Consider the following 18,386-nt stretch of genomic DNA (forward strand, 5'->3'; position numbering starts at 1 on the left):
GTCTCGATGTCTACGTGTAATATGAGGTGAAAGCGTTCATCTTTTTGGTACAACTCTGGTTTCACTGCCGAATTTGGTCCACTTATTTTAATTCTGGACATTAGGTCCAAAGGATTGTGTGTGAAACTCAATCTGATTCAAGTTCCTTATTGCCCATCAGTGCACTTCCATCACCGTTTGTTTCCATTTTTTTAATAGTCAATGCTTAATTTATCACAGTCAGAGATGAACGTAAGGAAGGGAGCCACTCAACATTCAGTATACATGAAAAATGCATCATAAAAATAACAGCTTCAGATGTGCGCAGAAGGAAAAGTCCACATGAAATAAAAAAAAAAATTAGAAACATAAAGAATTCTCCAGCAACACCCCATACCAAAATAACAAGTAGAACCATCTGCTCAGGGAGGGATGTTTCTGTGATTCGTCATATTACCTTTTTTGCAAGTTGAGTTAAAGGCTTAGTTCCGGCCAAATCAGTGAACCAGTTATTGATGGAGCTCTGCGACCTTGCTGTGACCAACGAGAAATTATCCTTCTGGTTGACCTGTGGTTTTCTCTTTCCTGTATCCGGGAATGTGTTGTAGCGCGACTTCTCCGCAATGATGCTGCTGAAGTTGGAGCTGATCTATATATATATATATTGGGAGCAAAAGAGGGAACGTGTCAATCAAACCAGATTGAAACGAGCAAAAGAGGCGGACGCTGGAAGTGCAAAGTAAGAGTCCTTACCTTGGAAGGGTTGAAGTTGACATTTTTAGCACTGCCGTGTTCATCGCCAGACACTGCGGGCTGATTGTTAAATCCTTGCTTCACGTTCAGTGCAGTCAACTCGTCCTACAGCAAACGTACGTTTTAGTCACATATGTCCACAGAAAATTAAACGTCCAAAATATCACCTTAAAGCATGAATGGAATTATTAAGTTATTGATGTAAATCCAAACTTAGCTCAAATTCTCCATAATAAACACCTGAGCTACAGTATAACATCAACATCTCACCAAATGGTCATGTCTCAGTCTATGTCTCTATCATGGACTTTTCCTAGTTTAAACATTACATTTCGGTGTAAGACTTTATGAAACAATTTGTTGTCCAATCATTACACAGGTCTGTCATCTGTTATATTTTACAGACCACGAGTGTCAAACTCATTTTGGTTCAGGGACCACATACGTCCTGATTAGATGTCAAGTTGGCCGGACCAGTACAATCATAACATAATTAGCCATAAATAACATTAAGTCCATGTTTTTCTCCTTTGATTTCATGCAAATAAGTACAAGTTTAGTAGAAAATCTTCATATTTAATGAAACATAATTTGAGAAAACATCACGGACATTAAATGTTTGTGCACTATTTTGCATTCAAAATTCATTAACTGTTATAAACTATTTTTTTTAAACTGTATGGTTAAATACTGTCAGTTTTCTTCAAACCAAAATAACAACAACTTGAACATCGCTTCTTGCTGATTACCCTGCTGTGCTTTGTGAGCTTCAATTATTTTTTTTTATTTAATTACAAACTTTGAGTAGTAGAAAATTAAATTCTAAGGACTACAGCATGCATTTGCTAACACACAAAACTAAGGGTGAACATCGATCAGCTGATCAATGATCAGGGTTGATTTTATTCAATTCTGCTTATCTGTGATTGGCCAGTTCTTTTATATGAAACCATCTTATCTACTGATCTTGTCTAACTCTGCAAAGGTCTGAAAGTCAGGTATTATGGTATTATGACAGGCCCGCCCCCCAGGTCGAGTCTGCACGTGTCTCCATGACAACAACAGGCACTGGGAGCATCTCAAGTGTAGTTGCAGTACATTGTAAAGTCTAGGTTAGGTTAGTTTTTGAATAATTGCCATTTGTTGTTGTGACGCCCTGTTCTGCAAACTATGTCGTTCTCTGACATGCCTTGGTTCAGTAATTAAATGAGCAAGGCAGAGAGAGAGAGAGAAAGAGTTGTTGGAAAACGTGAGTTTCTGCTGTGACATCGGTTCTGTTAGGCGTTTGTCCTTTTATTTTTGTTAAGAAAACTCTTTAAGTTACAAGTTATATCATCCAGGCTAACCAGGGGGGTGCACCGCTGGACTAAAAACAAAATCTGAGACTTAAACGCCAGAAAACTCTTTAAGTTACAAGTTATATCGTCCAGGCTAACCAGGGGGGTGCACCGCGATTCATTTAGCCATAAACTGATAAACGTGTATTAGTCAGCGTGAGTGAAGCCAGCAGAAAATGTAACCACCGAGTGTCTAAATACCGCCTTATACCGAATAAAAGTCACCAATAAAACACAGAACAGCAGTAGTTCTGTCGTTATTGACAAAAAATATGTATCGGCAGATCACAAATACAAAAAGAAAAAAAAGGGTAATAAGAATCGGCACAAAAATTGCAATGGCACCTGTACACACGATTATGTACGATGATTCATAAGCCCGGCCTTGATATTCTTTGTTATCTTCAATGTTTAATGTAAGCTAGTGTTAGTGTCTCCTTAACTGATGTTAATAAACGTGCATTCGAAGCACTTTTGATAAGAATGAATTTTATTATAATTTCAGTTATTGTTTATGATGAAGTACCATCATTTCTCCATAGTAGTAAATTATTACCAACGGACAAAATGGCTTTTAACTATTTCGATTTTTTTTTTGTTGGTTGCATTTTACTTAACAAAAATGTCAAGGTAAACAAAAAAAAACCAACAATTACAAGTCGTGCATATTGAAAAACTGTTTACTTTAGGTTTAGCTGCTCATTGTTTGTTTTTCCGTAGCTCTGGGGGTTTATATCAAAATATTCAACATGACCACTGGAGGAGTGACCTTCAACATCTCTGTTTTTATTTTCAAAAGGAGCTGTAGAGCTGCAACGAGCCTATAAAGTGACAACTCGCTGTTGCTCATTGTTATTTCAAGGCCCAAAATCGTTCAGAGCTAATCTGAGGCTAAAATAGGCTAAGCTAATGCTTGGCTTCTTTTTCTTTGAAATACTCCCGTAATAGGTCACTTTGAGATTCTGGGCAAGAAACTAACCTCTTTTTGTTTCGGATCCTGGGGATACACGTCCGGAGGGCCGAGGCGAGGCCGCTTTAAGGGCCGATGTTCGTAACTCAGGATCCCAAAAGCAGCCATCATCCAGCGGCATCACAGCCCGGAGCTTTTCCTCTTCCTTCACAGCTGCGAAGCTGCAGACACATCCGGTAGACCTTCAAAATAAACACAAACTTCCGCCCGGTTTCAAAATATGAGCTCACAATTCCGGTGGACCCTTCACAATAAAAATTACAATCACGGACCACAACATGACCACGAACAGAATAAAATACACTCGTAGTGTTCAATATTTTAGTTTACTTTTATTTTTTTTATTTTTTTTTGACCAATTGGCTATGAATTGCCCCAACAAATAACATTTTTGTGACATAAGTTAAAGCCTCAGGCAATACTTTGTTGCTAGCAAAATCCTTTGGCTTCAGTAAAATAAAACATGTTAGCTTGAGCATTTTTTAAAGTGATACCTTGCTTCAGGGACTTCAGCTTAATTATTTTGTTTCAAGCTGCCTAGCTACAGTATAACTTTTATGTTCAGTGGAATTAGTCCCAGCTTTAATGTTCGGTAATACAAGCCATTGCTTTAGCATCATTAGAAACCCCTGATGGCTTTGTCTTTTTTCCTTTCAGCGAAAGTATATATTTGTTTTACTTTGATGAATTGCTGAGCCAAGCCTTTCAGCTAAGTCAACAAACACAAGGCCAATTTTCTCATTTTAGCTGTTCACATCAGGGGTCATTTGCTAAGTCTCTTAGCATCAATATCAATATCATACAGCAGTGATGTTAGCCACACCTTGTAGTGAAATAACCGCCAGCTTTTAGCTTCATGACATCAGCACTGTCAGCGACTTCCAGCGTAGTTATTTATCCTACCTTTGTGGTATAACCTTTTAGTTATACCACAGCTTCAGGTGAAACGTACTTTAGTGTAAAAGTGACTTTGTTGTCACACTTTAACCCTCCTATTATCCTTTTATTTTGTTTTGCTAATTTGCTAATTCAGGTTCCTAATGTTCTATTGTCTTTTTGGGAATAGTTTTACTGTATTCTATCTACCAAATTTTAGGGGAGGAGACTCAGGGGTTAGGGGGAGGGCTGTTATATTGGCTTTTTTGATGGCAATAACAAAGAAACCTGAAATACCTGATGCAAAAAATTGGGTCATATTTTGAATTATAATCCTTTTTCTTGAGATGTAAATGGCTGACCCCAAGGATGATGTTTGAAAAGTTGAGGGTAACAGGAGGGTCAATCCAAAAAGCTTTGGTTTCATTTTTATATTGTCACTTTTACAAAAAAAAAAAAAAAAAGTGACAGACATTATGACATTTTCTTTGCTGGTAGTGTCATCATATGGTGTCTTATACCATATGATGAGACTACCAGCAAACAAAATGTCATAATCAGGAGGTTCATTTTTGTGTCCTTTCAATTTCCAGATGTGATACGTCATCATCACTGTTCTTGGACATCAATGTTAAATAAGAATTAAATTCAGTTTCACTGTAGCTGTAGTTATGGCAGTTAAATTTTGTCCTTTGATCAGCTTTCCTTTCCTGAAAAAAAAGGTAGTGGTGGATTGGTGGTTAAGGAAGCAGACCTGAGTCCGGAGAGTGTCAGGTTCGAGTCCCAACAGCTGCCAAGTTACCACTGAGGAACTTTGAGCATGTGTTCCAAAATTAAACAAAATCTAAAAACACTTTTTTTTTTTTTTAAATTGTACTTTTATTGATTTGTCTCCACAATTTAAAAAAACATGACTAACAGGAGAAAAAAAAGTAAAATACAAATATTCATTTTCAGTTCCCAGTCAGAAATGCGTATAAAGAAAATAATAACAATGAGACACATAATAAATTAAACATAGACATAGGGGTTTTTATAAACCATAGCGTGACGGTATATCACCTAATTGAAAAGATTTGGATTATATATGTTTTTGGATTCTGGGAAAAAGAAAAATGGTGAAAATCACGCACAAAACTTTTTACTTAGTCTTACATTTCTAACAAGGTATGTTTTGCTAAACCAGTGTAGCTCTTTGGTGCCATGAAAAACCTTCACAGTTGAAAATTAAGATATGTTAATACAAAACGGGACATCATCAGCATATACAAAAATATGTTCTATATTGTATTAGAATTAAAAACAACCTTGGCGTAATAAAATACAAAATAAGCTCAAGTTAACGAAGGCAACGTTGATATTGCACTCTTTGCGATTGTTCAGCCCTCGATTTATTATTATAAGGCAAAAGTGTACGACACTAGACTTCGAAGAACAAACATCCTGATGTTCCGTCTTGGTCTGCGGTTTGAAACCTTAACTGAAGTTGCTACATTGCTGCAGTGAAAAATGTGCAGGGTTTTAACTCCAGCATTTGGATTTCGAGGAAACAGTACAGTACTTTCATTATTAAAAAGCTTAACCATAGCTACTGACTCTGTGCACAATCGTGAAGTGAAAATAAATTATAAAATGGTTTCTGGAAGTCCAACAGTCAACAAAATGGCATAGGTAAAGCTGCGACGGCGCTTCCAAAACAGGCTAAAATGTGAACAGAAATAAATAAAGCTAAAACTGAGCAGAGGAAATATCCAATGTTAGCCAAAGACAATTGTAAAACCTTGCACAAAAAGTGGACATGACAGTGAACTGTAAAACCTTGCACAAAAAGTGGACATGTCAGTGAACTTTGAACTGAAGACGTGTTATTGAAACATAGCTTAAGAGTAGCTTGTTCCCACCAGTGTCCACTGAGGCGATCTAAAAATGACAATTCCTTTGAATGTGAGTATTCAAAGTGAGGGAGTTCTCCTGACAGAGAAAGCCCAAGATGGCTTCTTTTTCCTAACTATACTGTATGATGTACCTTAGATTATTATACAATAAATACAAGCATCCATGTTCCTATGTACCATGTGTAAAATGCTAAATCAGATCAACATCACTCTCTCTCTCTCTCTCTGTGAGGCTGTCCTTACAGACATAAAACAACTAAAAAAATGCTATCTCTTTATGGAATAAGGAAGCACCCTTTCCTTCCAAGAGCCCAGTAAAACAATAAAGTGCATTAGCCAGAGTCTGACTGGCATGACATTGCGTTGAAGGACAGGAAGCATTCTTTTTTTCTTTTCTCTGCATTGTTAAATCTAAAGAAACCTGTTCCCGGGATCTTTAGTGTGAAAGTGACCAGAAATGTGTCACCTTCACACCACAGCAAGGCTTGAGATAACTGCTGAGATTTTCTTTCCTTGGAGTGTTATTCAGGCGTTTCGCTCAATATTGGCCACACAGAGCTAACATCCCAAACATCCCAAATCTTGAGCTCCTCCTTTTTTTTTATCTGCTTTGGTTTTCTGAGGCTTGGATCATGGACCTGAATGTGGAGTTTTCATTCGCCAGGAGAGCAGAAGGGCTGTCAAACTCTACAATCTGTGAAGAAGAAATGAGAGCATTTCAATAAAAGACAGAAATATCACATAAGCCGTGCCTCAACGATACAATGTGTAAGGGTCAACAAGGTAACCGGAGATAAATTAAAAAAAATATGTTTTTTGCTGTCAAATTAGAGCTGGATGTTTATCTATTTTGTGGCTAACCCTTAGCTACCTACTTAGACTGTCATTCTATTTGGTAACTTTTCTTTAATACTTGGCTAATATCTTTTTTTTAAAATTAGCAGCAAATAGTTCTATTTCTCTAGTTAAATCCTATTGTTGCTAAATTATGGACAATTCTAGTTAATGCTTCATTTTGATAAATTTAGAAATTTCTAGAAACCATTCTAATATTCCAATTCAATTTAGCTCTTTTTGCATTAGGCTAACTAGCTTTTTGCTACGTTTTTTTTAACAGCCTAAAAGGCAAAGTATTAAACAAGGGAATCAAAAATATATGTTCACTGTTTGGTTGTTTCTTTATTCAATCTTTAGCTACACAGTCATGGATTAAACAAGGGAATCAAAAATATATGTTTAATGTTTGGTTGTTTCTTTATTCAATCATTATTGTCTTACTTTCAACCATGGTATCATTTTGATTCTAACAAAAACTGTGGTCGTTCAAAACATATACAACTACTGCTGTTGTTGTTAACTCTTCCAGTCCAACACCTCCTTACAGAGTCTCTCTAATGGTGTGTGTGTGTGTGTGTTGACCACAGACCTGGCCGTTGTCCAGAACCATGACCCTGTTGCAGCCCATCACAGTGTTGAGACGATGGGCGATGATGAGAGTGGTGCAGCCTCCGAACTCACGCCGGATGGTTTCCTGGATGAGTCGATCTGTCTCTGTGTCGATGGCAGCCGTCGCCTCATCCAGAATAAGAACCTTAAAAAAAGGAAAAGGAAATGTGGGAACATAAACAAATTATTAAAAAATAATTGATAACAATATCAATAAGCCAAAGACCCGTAACAACATGATAAATGGGACACCATAAAACATTGATGTTTTTATAATCATGTGTACGCTGCTGCATGATGTGAATTGATACCAGCAGGTGTCAGTGTTATCACATAAAGGGACACTGATTGATCAGGAAGCTGGCTCTCTTGATTGGAACAGCAGTTCAACATCAACACCCCAAGTCACGGGGATAAGGACATGTGAATCAGAGTAGCAGCAGACCTTGCTGTTTCTAAGCAGAGCTCTGGCCACACACAGCAGCTGCCGTTCCCCCACGGAGAAATTCTCCCCGTTCTCCGTCACCTCCGAGTGAAGAGAGTGGGGGAGGTTGTTCACCTGAAGACAAGAACGGGAGTTATTCACATGTGAGAGAACAAATGCGGCTTGAATTGTATCATCTGAAAAGCTGTCACGTACCATTTCTTTGATATGCGTCTTCTCCAGGGCTTCCCAAATCTGAGAGTCGGAGAACTGATCCCACGGATCCAGGTTGGTCCTAGAGAAGAAAAAAAAAACACATTTAACTGTAGAAAAAAAAAAAAAAAAAAACCACAACTGTATTAATGATTGGATATCAGAAAAAAAACAACGGAATTTAGAAAAGATTATTCTGAACAAATTTGTGAAATGATGAACTCACAATACTTTTTTGTACCGATACCATCCTTAGCTTGTAATATGTACGCCGGAATATTTAGCTTGAATTATTTTAGCCACAGCTCTAGCTTAACTAACCATGTCATTTGCTTTACCAACATTAGCCACAACTTTAGCCTAACTAACGTTGGCTACAGCTTCTTAGCTTGATTAATAGCTTGGCTAATGTCTATTAGCCACACCATTTAGCTCGGCTTATGCTAACCGCAACCTTACCTTACTTACCTAACGATAACCTTTAGCTTGACTTGACTAATTCTAACCACAGGATCGGTTTAACTGATGTTATGATACCTCTTTTAGCTTGCCGTACATTGCCATACAACTTTAGCTTTACTACAGTTAGCCACACCTTTAACGTTTTTTAAGTCCTGTCTTTAAATTTGACGGCAGACCTCTGACGTTTACCTGATGGTGCCAATGAAGAGCACGGGCTCCTGAGGAATGAGAGCCAGTTTCCTTCTTAAGTCGTACAGACCGATGTGTGCGGTATTGATCCCGTCGATGCTGATGGAGCCTCCTGCCAATTCCACCAGTCGGAAGAGTGCTACGCCCAGAGATGACTTCCCTAAAGACAACAAATGAGTGTGAGACACACGCCAGAAAGCTGCTGCTGAACAGAAAAATGTGAGACACACGCCAGAAAGCTGCTGCAGCAGCAGCTGTTGAACAGAAAAACCCCGTCAGCTCAGACCTGATCCTGTACGACCCACGATGCCAATGGTCTCCTCGGGCTGCACAGTGAAAGACAGGTCCTTTAGAACGAGCGGCAGATCCTCTCGGTAACGCATCTCCACATTCTGGAAGGTGATCTTCCCATGCTGAGGCCAGCAGGGGGCAGGAGCGTCGACGTCAGGATTCGGCTGTACGCCTTCACTCTCCAGAGTCTGTAATAAAGAAGCCAACCTTAATCTATAAATCTGTGAGGAGAAAACAGTCCTCAGACTGATACTCGGTGAGTGTCCCACTGTGAGATTAGTAAAAAAGAGAAAGTGAATGACTTTTTTTTTTTTAAGAACTCGTTTCCTTGGTTTGACGGCAATGAGAAAATGTTCTCCAGAGTGTGAAGATGGAGCTCACAGCTCACATACGGCTGCGTTTGTGTGTATTACACTGTGAGTACACCACAAAAAGTACCGCATGTTAAAACGCTGCAGAAACGTCTATTCTAAACAACAACTGTTCAGCTAAAAATGATCAAACAAAATGTCTGAATTTGGAGTTAGTCCAGAAACCAGGAACTCGGAAATGAGGTTCTGTCTCACTAGAACATTAGGACAAAACACACATTACCCCCCCCTTGACCTTAAAATTTTGGTGAAATTATGAACTGACGATATTTCTCAGTAGTGATACCATCTTTAGCTTGTAATACGTACGTCACAACTTTTAGCTTGCGTTATTTTAGCCACAGCTTTAGCTGTAACTAACCATTCACTTTACTTTACTAGCTTTAGTCGCAACTTTAGTTCAACCAACGCTGGCTAAGTTTTAGCTTAATAGACATTAGCCACACCTATTAGCTTGACTTATGTCAACCACAACTTTACTAATGATAACTGCATCCTTTGGCTTGACTTGACTAATGTTAGCCACAGCATTAAGACACATCTTTTAGCTTGACTTACATTTGCCACAACTTTAGCTTCCCTACCGTTAGCCACACCTTCTTGAGATGTCACCGCAATTTGAACGCACCGTGATCAAAAGTTTTCCAATAAACAACTGATAAACACCTTAAGAACAGCTCTGTGTAGGCCTCAGGCGGGATAAAGCTAACAATTAGCAAACGTCATCGCCAAAACGTCTTCACTTAGAGTGAGTCCAGAAAAATAACCATCAGAATAAAACACACAGTACCGTAATAAGGAAACATTCCCTGACTCTGATCAATGCTCTTACCTTGACGTAGTGATTGATTCGCTCCACTGAGGTAAAACGAGCTTCAGTCTCTGTGAGCAGACGCACGGTGAACTGAAATAGACCGGTCAGCTGTGGACGGAAGACAAAATCATTTTGTACTTAGTTCATTCAAAAAAAAAATCTGTCCCCAGATATAGACTGTTAGCTCCACAGCACGCAGCTAGCAGCAATGGTCCTTAGCACAAGTATCAATACTTGGATTTATATACTTGACAGTACTGTGTACCAATAGGAGTATTAACACTCAAAATTCAGGGAGTCCTTGGTTTACGACGTCCTCGACCTACGGTACATAACCCCATCTATGTCGCCTAAATTTATTAAGAAAGTTGCTCTATCATTTTCACGTCGAGCGTTAAAACTCGCCAACTAGTTCGCGTTCGTTTGTGTTTTTTTTGTCCTAAATTATGATGTTACCGCTGCGTTAGCGTAGCTGAGTGACACAAGTAGGAATGCAATGGGATTCTAACGCAAGTCGACGACCCCCAGTATCAAGACCATTTCAGTTGGTATTAGTATTTTTGCATAGTTCCTTCAATTAAAGGACTGTTGTATTTACTTGTCCAAAAAAAAAAAAAAAAAAATCGTGATATTATCATATTGTGAGTCGCGTGTATCGTAACGATCCCTGATGTTCAACAAAGGGATCGTTTTTAAATGAGGCAGCGCCACAGTGCTGCATTTGCGTTTTTTTTTTTCTTCTTTTTCCGCCTTAATGCTGCAAGTTAGATCATATTGATTCAGTCTATTTCAGTCTTTGAGACTTACTCAGCCTTAAAAAGTGTTTGCTACGGTTCCACTTTCGGCTGCAGTCTGAGTTCTTTTCTGCTGCTCCTTAGAAAATAAATCCATGACAAACCAAAATGACTTCTCCGGCTGCACACGGTACATTATCATTTTAAAGACAACTTTTACGGCAGCCGGTGATCAAAAGAGGCTTCACTTTGGAAAACGTACCGTCCTGTCTGCAGACTAAGACGACAGATTCCTGAAGCCGACTGTGTATATATACGTGTGTTTCTCTGCGCCACTGCTCACATTTGTGGACAAACAGGGGTCTGGAATATTCTGGACAGATCTAAAAATATTCTTGAAAGTCTCGTGATGAAGCTGTGTGATGTTGGAAAGTCCTGCTAGGAATTTGGTTTGAAAATTGCTTGACAGTAACCTGATACTTGGTAACAGCTATAAACATCAAACAGCTACACCAGGCCTGGGCAAACTAAGGCCCGGGGGCCGGACGCGGCCCGTTCAGATTTTTAATCCGGCCCGCCAAACTTTTCCAAATTATATAATTTCTAATATCATAACACTTCTGCCTTTTCCCTGCAATACCCATGTTTCCCCAATAGATGGCGTAGTAAATGATAAAAGCATTTTAGCTAATTATCCTTTATGCATGAGTTTGGCCCAAGGGCCGGACGTGGCCCGTTCAGCTTTTTAATCCGGCCCGCTAGACTTTTCCAAATTATATAATTTCTAATATCATAACACTTCTGCCTTTTCCCTGCAATACCCATGTTTCCCCAATAGATGGCATAGGCATTTTAGCATTTTAGCCTTTAAGCATGACTTTTACATGTCATTTATCTTAGTTAGGCTCGGTGTATGTGTAATCAGTATTATTTGTTCTTTCACTAATGAAGCAATTAACCCAAAACACCTAAAGCCAAAGAGTTCAAACCGCATCGAGTCAGTTTCTGTTGAGACTCACAACATCATGTGTGTGTGTGTTAATTTGTTTACAGTGCTGCTCAATATAATTCCCATACATTGTTCACAGGAGACATTGTTTTCAACTGAAGCGCACCACTGGTGTAAAAGCTCTGCTCACTTTCTGTTCAGCTGGTCAAGTTCGATTTAAAACATCACCGCATTTTCAGGCCTTTTCTTTTCCTCTTCCTGACGACACTGTCCTTTTAAAGACTTTTTGTTATGTGTTTGTATGTTGTTTTGGTGGGAACTTTTTACCCTTCATCTCGTCTCCGAGGTGTAAGTCAGAGTCTTCCGATGTTTTAATGTCCGTGATTATGACGTGACCACTGTGTTAGCGTAGATCAGTGACATGGGCACTCGTCTACCGTACGCGAGTGCTGACTCACCTCGAAAATCGAGCTACGTCAGTTTGGTTTTTGGAATGTAAATAATACTGTCTTCTACTTAATTACATATTGATACTAATACTAGGTGTTGTTCAGTACACAAATGAAAATACTATCGGTACGGTAAAAAAAAAAAAAAAAAAAAGGGCATCACTGTTTTCAGTGGCTCTATTCCCAGAAAGAAATGGACACGTTTGACATTCAGTCCATTTACAAACCTGCACGGCGTATGAGATGGCCAGGCCTGCGTACGCAGCGGGAATCTGATTGTGCATGAAGACAATGAGAAGAGCCACAGCAGTGATCAGGGAGATGCTGATGAGATCCAGACGAACAGCCAACCAGCGCATAGCACAACTGAAGAGGTAGTTAGACGCCTGGTTCGTGTCCAGCAACTCCTGATACCTGGAAAAACAAAGAGGCAGATGGAGACGGAGATGGAGACGGAGACGGAGCCGACACGGTCAGGGCTGGGTCGCATACTGAGGTGTAAATCCTGCCTCACGCACCTCTGCAGGAAGTCCTGACCTCGGCCATAGGCATGGATGGTGGACAGACCCTGGAGAGTGCTGGTGATGTGGGAGGTAAAGGGTGACTGGCTGATGTTTTCCAGCCGCTTGAGCTCTCGAATCAGCACCCTGGACAGAGACAGTTGTCTGCATTAGAGCTTCCGCAGCAGCCAGTACAGTGTGTTGTTATACGAGATGAAGGTTATTTAATGACACATACATATTGTGATGATAATTATATATAGTGGCACTGTCTGTTGTTCCTGGAACTAGTTCTTCTGGTTTAAACGCTAATTAGGTTACTATAATCAGCTCTTATGGTTGGTTCCTGATTGTAGTAATACAAACGTTTCCTATTTGTTCTAGTTCAGTCAGTGAAAACAAACATGTTCTAATACTGTTCCAAGTTCGGATCGGTGATAAGACACATCCTGTTATTTTAGGTGTTGAGATGTTTTGTATTATCAGACTTTTTTTTTTCATTTTCAGTACAGAAACCCCGAGCAGTTCCTGACAAACAGACTCATCCTCCATGAGTTAGTGTTGCAAATACAAACAGAGACAGAGACAGAGAGGTTTGTTTGCCAAAGGTGAGGCATCTTTCGCTCCACTTTTAAACTCCGGGACAGAATGTATGCTGCATGTGAATGACAAGTCTCTCATGAATCATTTGGTTTTTTTTTCCCCCTCATAAGAGCTGAGAGGTGAGAGTGAGCGAGCTGGGGAAGTAAGGCGGCACTTCTTCTTCTTCTTCTTCCCCCTCTCTGCTCCTCTACTCTGCTGTTGCCGCCGCTGCTGCGGGGCTGCGGCGCAGACAAACATGTTTACGCCACCGGGCCTTTTCATTTCACAATTCAATATGGGCTGCTTTAGCAGGGCCCAATTTCATCTTTGATGCTACAGCCATAAATATCCTTTGACACAGTGACATTGTCGGGAACACCAGCTCATATTTGTTTTTCAAAACATCATCATCGTCGCCGTCGTCGTCGTCGTCATCACGAAGGCCTTAGCACTGGAACCACTTTTTCGCTAACAACTGGGAATCTTCACGGTCTTTTAAACTGCGATGCTGCTGTGCTTACCGCAGAATCGGTTGTGTAAAAGTTACGCTGTAAAGATAGTTGACTACAGCCGTTTCAATAATTCAAAGAAAGAAAAATGTAACCGTTTTATAACGTTAAGTCACCTCCATTAGCATCTTTAGCTAACTACACTGCTGTTTCTATGCCAGGTCTTTTAGATGAACAATGATAATTTATGTTAGTTTATGCCTTTAAACTATAGAATTATACTAACTTATACTTAGTTCAGTTTATTTATTTTTTAATTTACTTAGCATAAGTGAATGCTAACAGTTCCAGTTACTGATCTTAGGTCGCGGAACTAGTTCTTTTGATAAGAATGCAAAGTACCTGTTATCGTTTCAAGCTCCAGGTACTGACTCTAGTAATGGGAATGCAAATTCTAAACTTTAAATGAATTAGCTTAACTTTGAGTTTTTAACTCAAGCATTAACTCGATCTTTGAATTCAATAATTGCATTATATAATACAGCATTAAAATGTTTTTTCCATTTCCCTAATTTATTTTTCATTCCTCTGCCTTTTCTCGACACACAATATCACATCATGGTCTAAAACGGCATGAGCACATATGTATTCTATTCATAAAACAACACGCTGCCATACAGTCTGTTTTATATCTCTCAATCTAAAAAAAAACAAACAAAAAAAAACAATAATACGAGTGCTCCCGTTTCCTTATCTATCAGACGCAGGAAATAACTACACCCTGCATTTATTTCCCCGGATACCTGCAGGCTCTTACTCCCCCCTCAGCGGATTCACACTTTTATTGCACACATCACGGCAAAAACCGTAAATAATGACTAAAAGCAGAGAGTCAGCGGCAACAACACCGAGACGCTTAACATAAGAGAAAAGCCACGAGAAGCCGATCGATCTCCAATAAGAGGAGGATTATCGCTGATCATCTTTCCGCCGTCTCCTGTCCCTCTTTACTGAAGGCGACTAACGTGAAAATCATCAGCTGACGGAACGTTATCGAGCACTTGTTCAATCAACGATCGGTGAGTCAAGAGTCGAGTCAGAACCGTTCTGTCGTTCCAGATTTCTTAATAAGACCACATAAAAGTGCTGCTGATTATCAGGTTAGAAGATCGGGTTTGGACGCAACGTGGAATTAGCGTTTTAGTAAACATGAACTGAGTGATCTCACCTGGACACACGATTGACGACACAGAGGAAAATTCCCAGCGGCACGATGGATACGAGGAACCAGGGAAAGATGATGCCGACCATACCCAAACAAAACAGGACGAGAGTGAGGTTCTGGAGGAGCATCTCGGCCTGCATGGTCAGACGCACGTCCACTGTGCGAGAGAAGCAAAACCCAGGTTGGTCAAAACATAGTAAAGTTCTGGAGCTAAATGTAAAGAAACAAAAATGAAATAAATCACCCTGCCAGCCACTAGATGGCACTTTAGCTGACTGGTGCAACTTATACTCTGAAGTGACTTAGTTATGTTTTTTTTTTCACTATGCATTTTTTGGCTGGTGCGACTTATAGTCCGGAAAATACGGTGCTACCTTTTCAACTGTTGATGATTAAAGATGATGTTTTCTTTTGGGCCACAATAATTGAACCAAGTCTCTACAGTGGTTAAAAACCCCATCCTCACCTTCATCCATGTCTCTTGAGAAGCGGGTCAGGATTCGACCCAGAGGTGTGGTGTCAAAAAAGTGCATTGGGCTGAGGAGGAGTCGGTGGAAGAGGCGGTCATGGAGCGTCGACGCTGCCTTCATGGTGCACTTGAAACAGACACAAAAAGAGAACTGTGAGCCACGACTGTGAGCCTCTCCGATGTTTTCTGCCTGTCAAAACTTCATGCGTAACGAGCTTGTGATAAGCCGACACGCAGATCACGACCCGGAGCTCTGGAGACGTCTCAGCAGCTGGACAGAAATGACAAGTGGCAGCAGAGAACAAATGGCATCTAATAATGGAATATTTAACACTCCCACTGATCTCATCACAGCTGGAGGTAAAGAAGATTAGCCACGTCTGAGGAAATGACTTAATTCCGCCGGGTCATGTCCTCAGACGGAGGAGGTGACCTCGGTGACAAAACATCAGGACGGGTTAGGACTGAGACAGAAGACAAACGGCCTGAGTGACATTGGCAGACACGGGGGACAAACCCAAAATCCTAATCTTTGTCTATCAGCTAACATTTGTCGTGTCAACATATTTCCCGGCTAACTTTTAGATGCCTTTGTTGAGGGAGGACAGACAGAGGGACGTTCGATTTGTCTTTGCTAATATTTAACACACTGACATCAAGCTATCTTTTTAATTTTTTTTTTTTTTTTGCTTCGTTACTCTTAGCCTTAACTGAAACTTTTTGACACAGACTTCCATTATTTCAGTGCTATTCTTTTGTCGATCTAATTTTGAACTATTTAGCGACCGTTTAGCTAACAATTATCACTCTCTGCCTTATTTTGCTCACCTGTTGGTAAACTTTAAGCCACCTTAGATCAGGGGTGTCAAACTTATTCTGGTTCACAAGGACTGGGCTGGACCAGTACAATCACAACATAATTAACTCTAAATAACAATAAGTAATTTTTCTTCATTGTTTTAATACAAATAAGTTAAAGTACAGTAGACATTTCTTATCATTTATATTTAATGAAATATAATTTTTCCTGAACAGTGTTTGCATATTTTTTTTATTTTCAAAATTCTTTTAGCGGGCCGGTTTTGGGCCACGGACCGTATGTTTGACACCCCTGCCTTAGTTGTTATAGCTTTTTCAAATAACATGTTCAACAAAGAAACTTTAAACCATGGTCATTTAAAGCTCTGGTCATGGAGATTTCACTTATTTCCCTGTCATTTTGTCCCTGATCTCCAGCTAATATTTGACCCTGATTCACACATTAATCTCGTGCCAGTCTGTAGATAAAATCTGTTCGTGGTCAGATGAATGGAACTGGCCCTGAGGCCTCAAATAATATTAAATTAAAAAAAAAAAGAATTTTTTTTTTTTGAAAGTTAGATCCCTAGGACGTAATAAACTGCTATTTTATATCACATGTAAGCAGGAGTTGTTGTTTCATCCAAGTTCAAATGTCATTTATGTGACTTATTTAAGTGCATTCGTTCTGAATGACCTCAATGACTGAAACTGACCACACGAGGCAGCAGCAGACCAGCAACTCCTGTGTGCACGGTTTACAAACTTCGGTTTTAAGTCATAAAATAAAGTATAAAATAACGTTTCTCAGACAACTTTTTGTAACCTGGTGCAAAAGATATCTTAGAATTATTTTTTTTTTCACTGAATGATATTGCTAATATTGTTTCACAGTTGGATCATTTTAAAATATTCTGCTAGCCATTAGCTTCAATTTATATTTTTTTTGTCCTTGACTGTCAGGCTGACATTTACTTAATTTGTTTACCTTATCACACGCAGCCAACTCAGTTATCAATTTCTTTATCAAAATTCGACTAATTCCTGTTTTATTTTTCATATTTAGCTAGTGATTTTTGGCTAACCTCAGTCTAGCTAAACCAGCTTTAGCGAAACTCTTCATATTATTAGTCAACTTTGTGACTAAGACCTAGCTATTTTGGATCATATAAGTATTTTTTTAAATAGTATTTTAAGTCTGCAGTTTGAAAGCTAAACTGTCCCTCATCAAACCCCCCCCCAGTCTTACCTTAACAAAGACCAGACCTCTGATGGTCTTCAGCAGCAGGGCAGCTCCCATTGATATGACGTAGACTGTAGAATAGTAGTGAACGTGTGGGTTGTGTTTCATGCTGTTGCCGTGGATCACCGTGGTTTCATTCTCAGCGATCAATGACATGTTCTGAGGGCAGTTGGAGCAAAAAGTCACAAAAGACACAGCACACACACACAAAAATCATTTCTTTAGCGATCATTAGGAGAAAAAAAAAAAAAAAAACAAACCACACACAGAAGGTCGCTACTGAAAAATCAGTCAAACGGATGATGTTTGCTATTCTGAGCACATTTCTCCTCAGCTGCACATCTGTTTCCTTGTTTTTAATTAAGTTCACCGTACTGTCGTTACTCTCTCTAATCACACACACACACACACACCTTCAGTTTAAGGCTGCCTCCTACAGCATTTCTGTTCACCGAAGCGTTGTTCGCTGTTCTTTTACTACACGGGACGGGAGAGAAAAAAGCTGTCAGGACTCACCCCGCTGCCCTGTCTGATCCAGTTGCTCAGCCACCAGTTGCTAAAGGCCACACTTCCGGTAGTGGACAGGAAGAGGAAGAGGTTGATGAAGAAGACCAGCGGACCCCCTGCTGCTCTGATGTAGGCCAGGTACACCGACCAGGACACGGCTCCACAGCCCTTTTCTTCTGCTTTCATCAGTTTCTCTGAAGGAGGGAAAATCACGGGTTAGGTTATCTGGTGTTGTGTTGGTTTCTGATCTCGTCTAGTCTGGTCTGGTTTAGACTAGTGTCAGGTTTTCCACAACTTTTTTCCATTCATTTTTGTGAGCATGATGAAGGAAGAAAATTGCTTTAACCAGATGTCTGTTTTAATGGGTTTGGTTGAACTTTACTTTCCACACATTTAGAGTCTTTGGTTCATATGGATCATTTACCAGTCAGTCATTTGCAATATTTTGTATTATATTGTAT

General features: G+C 39.7%; 2 protein-coding genes across 5 annotated transcripts in view; both read right to left on the reverse strand.

Moving 5' to 3' along the window:
• med12 (mediator complex subunit 12) overlaps positions 1–3,956 on the reverse strand; it is a 27,054-nt gene extending 23,098 nt beyond the window's left edge. The window contains 4 exon segments of the mRNA XM_017039358.2: positions 437–628; positions 733–837; positions 3,049–3,200; positions 3,863–3,956. Of these exon segments, the coding sequence (XP_016894847.1) occupies positions 437–628; positions 733–837; positions 3,049–3,150 (399 nt within the window). The 5' untranslated portion in view covers positions 3,151–3,200; positions 3,863–3,956.
• An 813-nt stretch (positions 3,957–4,769) lies between these two features.
• wu:fb13g09 (multidrug resistance-associated protein 5) overlaps positions 4,770–18,386 on the reverse strand; it is a 34,946-nt gene continuing 21,329 nt past the window's right edge. For 3 of the 4 annotated variants that reach the window (XM_025063085.1, XM_025063086.1, XM_025063084.1), the window contains 14 exons: positions 17,935–18,119; positions 17,425–17,577; positions 15,375–15,504; positions 14,912–15,065; positions 12,671–12,799; positions 12,380–12,566; positions 10,039–10,128; positions 8,831–9,023; positions 8,545–8,704; positions 7,897–7,975; positions 7,702–7,815; positions 7,237–7,401; positions 5,734–6,504; positions 4,770–5,695 (listed from right to left, as the gene is read on the reverse strand). In XM_025063085.1, the coding sequence (XP_024918853.1) occupies positions 6,412–6,504; positions 7,237–7,401; positions 7,702–7,815; positions 7,897–7,975; positions 8,545–8,704; positions 8,831–9,023; positions 10,039–10,128; positions 12,380–12,566; positions 12,671–12,799; positions 14,912–15,065; positions 15,375–15,504; positions 17,425–17,577; positions 17,935–18,119 (1,832 nt within the window). In that variant the 3' untranslated portion in view covers positions 4,770–5,695; positions 5,734–6,411. Of the gene's footprint in view, positions 5,696–5,733; positions 6,505–7,236; positions 7,402–7,701; positions 7,816–7,896; positions 7,976–8,544; positions 8,724–8,763; positions 9,024–10,038; positions 10,129–12,379; positions 12,567–12,670; positions 12,800–14,911; positions 15,066–15,374; positions 15,505–17,424; positions 17,578–17,934; positions 18,120–18,386 lie in introns of those variants that run through there. The other variant, XM_025063087.1, reaches the window with a different exon arrangement.

The sequence above is a fragment of the Cynoglossus semilaevis genome, chromosome 15 (genome assembly GCF_000523025.1).
Source record: "Cynoglossus semilaevis isolate Cse_v1.0 chromosome 15, Cse_v1.0, whole genome shotgun sequence".
Taxonomy (NCBI): domain Eukaryota; kingdom Metazoa; phylum Chordata; class Actinopteri; order Pleuronectiformes; family Cynoglossidae; genus Cynoglossus; species Cynoglossus semilaevis.